Here is a 4,713-nt window from a genome sequence, read left to right as displayed (position 1 = left end):
GGGCTCAAACCACCCCGTTTGTAATTACATATGGATCACTCATTTAAGACACTAACAGCCTACAGACAGTAGGCAATTAAGGTCACAGTAATGAAAACTTAGGACACTAAAGAGGCCTTTCTACTGACTCTGAAAAACACAAAGAAAGATGCCCAGGGTCCATGCTCATCTGCATGAACGTGCCTTAGGCATGCTGCAAGGAGGCAAGAGGACTGCAGATTTGATCAGGTCAATAAATTGCAATGTCCGTACTGTGAGACGCCTAAGACAGCGCTACAGGGAGACAGGACGGACAGCTGATCATCCTCGCAGTGGCAGACCACGTGTAACAACACCTGCACAAGATTGGTACATCTGAACATCACACATGCAGGACAGGTACAGGATGGCAACAACAACTGCCTGAGTTTACACCAGGAATGTACAATCCCTCCATCAGTGCTCAGACTGTCCGCAATAGGCTGAGAGAGGCAGTACTGAGGGTTTGTAGGCCTGTTGTAAGGCAGGTCTTCACCAGACATCACCGGCAACAATGTCGCCTATGGGCACAAACCCACCGTCACTGGACCAGCCAAGAGTGGCAAAAAGTGCTCTTTACTGACGAGTCGTGGTTTTGTCTCACCAGGGGTGATAGTCGGATTTGCGTTTATCGTCGAAGGAATGAGCAATAGGCCGAGGCCTGTACTCTGGAGAGGGATCGAATTGGAGGTGGAGGGTCCGTCATGGTCTGGGGCGGTGTGTCACAGCATCATCGGACTGAGCTTGTTGTCAATGCAGGCAATCTCAACGCTGTGTGTTAGAGGGAAGACATCCTCCTCCCTCATGTGGTACCCTTCCTGCAGGCTCATCCTGACATGACCCTCCAGCATGACAATGCCAGCAGGAATGTCAATGTTCTGCCATGGCCAGCGAAGAGCCCGGATCTAAATCCCATTGAGCACGTCTGGGACCTGTTGGATCGGAGGGTGAGGGCTAGGGCTATTACCCCCAGAAATGTCCGGGAACTTGCAGGTGCCTTGGTGGAAGTGTGGGGTAACATCTCAAAGCAAGAACTGGCAAATCTGGTGCAGTCCATGAGGAGGAGATGCACTGCAGAACTTAATGCAGCTGGTGGCCACACTAGATACTACTGTTACTTTTGATTTTGACCCCCCCTTTGTTAAGGGACACTTTATTCCATTTCTGTTAGTCACATGTCCGTGGAAGTTGTTCAGTTTCTGTCTCAGTTGTTGAAACTTATGGTCATACAAATATTTACACATGTTACGTTTGCTGAACATAAACAGAGTTGTCAGTGAGAGGACATTTCTTTTTCTGCTGAGTTTATAACAGGTGAGGTTAAAGTCCATCTAGATGTCAATAACTGTGTGCTTAGAGTTCGTGAAGGCTCACATGGAAAATGCATTCCACTCAGGTCATTGGCCATCAGACGCTCAGTACTGAGAACATAGAAAGGGAACTCTTTTAAACCTGTTTGATAAGGAACATGTATCTGTGGTCAATATAACCACATCAACCTGTTTCATCTGTGGATATTGGTTGGAGAGGAGAAGGGGACGAGGGACATACATTTTTCTTATGGAGTTTTGTCTGAGTAAATATAGGGTATAGTCCACTTGAAGAGTTTGGGAACCCTGTTTTAAATGACTAAAATGTCAAGGTAATTGTTTTACATACAGATCTCATATTACTGTATTGAATTATCATTTGTTATATATTTGTCACAAATGTGTCATTTAAGTAGTTCTTTATAAAAAATGTAGTTATGTTACATTTGACAGTGTAAAACCTAGCAGTGCTACTTATTTATCTGAGAGTGAGGCAGATATAGCAAAAATAACAACCCCATGTCATTAGATGATAACAAATAACAACCCCATGTCATTAGATGATAACAACTAACAACCCCATGTCATTAAACACCAAGATCTTTCATAATTTTTTAAAAACAATTAAAGCTAATTTCAGAAAATGTATTTATGGCATTTTGGAATGTATCATTGTGTCATAGTGTTTTGTCAATTACAAAGACAGAAAGCCCTAGATAAATTAATAAAGAAATCTTAATGTGATTTATGTCATTGAAGTGATTGGTGGCGCCCATTTTTTAGGGAGTGGAGGAACGGTGGCTCTCTACCTCCATTACCGGATGCAGTCGAGGGGTTGATGAAAGGCAGTTGGAATATGAGGATGGATCCCAGGGATACCTACCCTACTACCAGGGGCTGTCTCCGGACAGAATGGTATTCACATGTTTTCTATAATAGTAGATAATAGATTAATAGTACTTAATTGTAGACACATGAGATATGTGCAGTTCATTGCAGTGTATTCCAATTCGTTTAAATGTTTCTATCAATAGTCTCCTGAAGTACACTCCTCCTGTATTACTCTCTACGCCATTGTGTTCCCTGAACAGTCCTTGGTGGATGAGATGGAAGAGGAGTGCTAGTATACTGAGGAGGTTTTTGCCTGATGTATGGAAGCCTCTAGTGCCATTACTCAGCTATGGTGCCACCCTATTGGTCATGGTGTTGTATGCCCTGGCAGATCGGCTCCGCAGCTTTGTTGCTGATATCTTCATTCCGCAGTACCACTACCAGTTTGCTGTACCAATCACATTTGTCCAGGTAGGGCACGGTTTGCTCAGGGTTACTATAAGAATAATCTGTGTCGGGTTTTGAGTTGTGGTGTTTGGATTTTGCATGAGCCATCAATGTTTTTAATCATCATTAGGCCTTTGCTAAGTGGTAACTTTTAGAAATAATAATGATCAGAATTATTGTAAAGTTATCTTCAGCCGGCTGGTGTGCGACTGTAACAAAGCTGGTTTGACTTTGGATAGCCTATCTACGGGGCTAGTTAGGGACCGTCAATAAATTACACAATGTAAAGGTGAAAATATTTTCATGTTGCAGACATTTTAGTTGTCTCATTAAATGCTTTCAATATTTGTAAAGGAATTTCTACAATCTGTAGTTGGTTTGAGATTAATATATGAAATTGGGAGCTATTGATATTTTAAGATATTGTTCCACGTACATTGTGTAATTTACTGATGGTCCCTAACTAGCCACATAGGGATATCAAATGTCAAACCAAATTGTAATGCCCATTGTCGATCTGGTCGCATGCAGCTGTGTTCCCAATTGAGGATTGCTTGGGTGCTGCTGGCTGTGGGCATGTGGGCTTGACTGAAATTAACCCAACCCAAGGAAAACTGTTACGGAACCCTCATTATGTGACATACGATCATCTCGCAAATCTCAGTTTTGTATGAGACGGACTATGACCACTTATTTACAATTCATAGTCAGAGTTTGACTTATCGATGCCAAATAGGCCATTTTCAAAAGGAGAAGTTGGTTTTTAGGGGCAGTTGCTCTTTAAAATGGCTAATGTTTGCCTGTGTTTATGGCATGTCTTTCCCAGGTGCTGGTGACTCTGCTATACTTGCTGCTCCTCCATGCCATGGGCCTGGCACCACTGAAGCCATACTCTTTGTCTCTGGGTGAACGCCTGCTGGTGCCTTCTGTCTGTGGCAGTGCCCAAACTGTGCTGGGTGTGTGGGCAGAGGCCAGTGCCCACTCCGGCATGTACACCCTCACCATGCGCCTGCTGCCCCTGCTCTGTGTGGGCTGGAGTCACGGCCTGCGCCTGGCAGTACCGCCATCAGTCCACCTAACAGGCCTTATCACGGTCATCACTTTCACCTCCGTCACTATCACAGGTAAATGCATTTATAGTGATTAGCTTGAGGGGAAAGTCAGTGGGGGAGGTTTGTGGGAAATCTGAATAGTCTCATAAAATTGATGGTGTTGGTGTGTCAATCATCAGTTGTGTCAGTACACTAACTTACCCCTTCTCTTTGCAGTGTCTCAGGGTCTCCCGTCAGTGGAGTTTCTGGAGTGTCTCTACGCCCCGCTGGCCCTCCTTCTCCACAGCCTTTCTCTGACCTGGCTGGCCAAGGTGGCTGAGACCGAGCACCGGCACCACAGCAGCTCCCATACCTCGCCTTTTGACCTGTACTTCACCCTGATGGTGAACCAGAGCCTGGTGCTTGGCTTCCTGTGCCTGCTGCACCCAGAGAGCCCCCGGGCACTGGGCGAGGGTAGCTGGCACAGCCTGCTCTTCATGGGCTACCTGCTGGCAATACTGCTGCTGGGAGCTCTACAGCATCTCTTGGTGGACATGGCCGCTCTGAGCTTCTCTCCGCTGGCTGCAGCGCTACTCCACACGGCACACGGATTAACAAGACCGTTGTACAGCCTGTTGTAGATGATCCAACATGGAGGAGGATGAAGTTGACTCTAGAGACTATTCAGAAGTCAGTTGCCTCCCTCAAATCAGATTGCATTTGTCACATACACATGGTTAGCAGATGTTAATGCGAGTGTAGCAAAATGCTTGTGCTTCTGGTTCCGACAGCGCAGTAATATCTAACAATTCCCCAACATCTACCTAATACACACAAATCTAAAAAGGGTTGAATGAGAATATGTACATATGGATGAGCGATGGCCGAGCGGCATAGGCAAGATGCAATAGATGGTATAAATACAGTATATACATTTTACATTACATATAAACATTATTAATGTGGCATTGTTTAAAGTGACTAGTGATCCATTTGTAAAAGTGGCCAGTGATTGGGTCTCCGTGTAGGCAGCAGCCTCTGAGTTAGTAATTGCTTTTAAGCAGTCTGATGGCCTT

At 44.9% G+C, this 4,713-nt stretch overlaps 1 protein-coding gene across 3 annotated transcripts; it reads left to right on the top strand.

Annotated features, from left to right (window-relative positions):
• The first annotated feature begins 1,376 nt into the window (after positions 1–1,376).
• On the top strand, positions 1,377–4,480 carry LOC124037239. Of its 3 annotated transcripts, none has more exons than XM_046351919.1 (5): positions 1,377–1,660; positions 2,112–2,243; positions 2,363–2,630; positions 3,433–3,730; positions 3,875–4,480. In XM_046351919.1, exons 1-5 carry the CDS (start codon positions 1,644–1,646, stop codon positions 4,276–4,278), a joined length of 1,119 nt encoding a protein of 372 aa, XP_046207875.1. In that variant the 5' UTR covers positions 1,377–1,643; the 3' UTR covers positions 4,279–4,480. The 3 variants fall into 3 exon arrangements, with proteins under 3 accessions (XP_046207875.1, XP_046207876.1, XP_046207874.1); XM_046351920.1 differs by having other exon boundaries at positions 1,378–1,660; positions 2,088–2,243; positions 2,420–2,630; XM_046351918.1 differs by having other exon boundaries at positions 1,378–1,660; positions 2,088–2,243.
• Positions 4,481–4,713: the final 233 nt, after the last annotated feature.

This window comes from Oncorhynchus gorbuscha, linkage group LG06, assembly GCF_021184085.1.
Source record: "Oncorhynchus gorbuscha isolate QuinsamMale2020 ecotype Even-year linkage group LG06, OgorEven_v1.0, whole genome shotgun sequence".
Taxonomy (NCBI): Eukaryota; Metazoa; Chordata; class Actinopteri; order Salmoniformes; family Salmonidae; genus Oncorhynchus; species Oncorhynchus gorbuscha.
The sequence above is the reverse complement of the archived record's forward strand: the minus strand, read 5'-3'. Positions and strand labels throughout refer to the sequence as shown.

Excerpts from the sequence above, each read along its gene's own strand:
- LOC124037239 (XM_046351918.1), top strand. Across the intron at positions 2,244-2,362 it reads GGCTGTCTCCGGACAGAATG|TCTCCTGAAGTACACTCCTC; the intron begins GTATTCACATGT and ends TTCTATCAATAG. Across the intron at positions 3,731-3,874 it reads CACCTCCGTCACTATCACAG|TGTCTCAGGGTCTCCCGTCA; the intron begins GTAAATGCATTT and ends TTCTCTTTGCAG.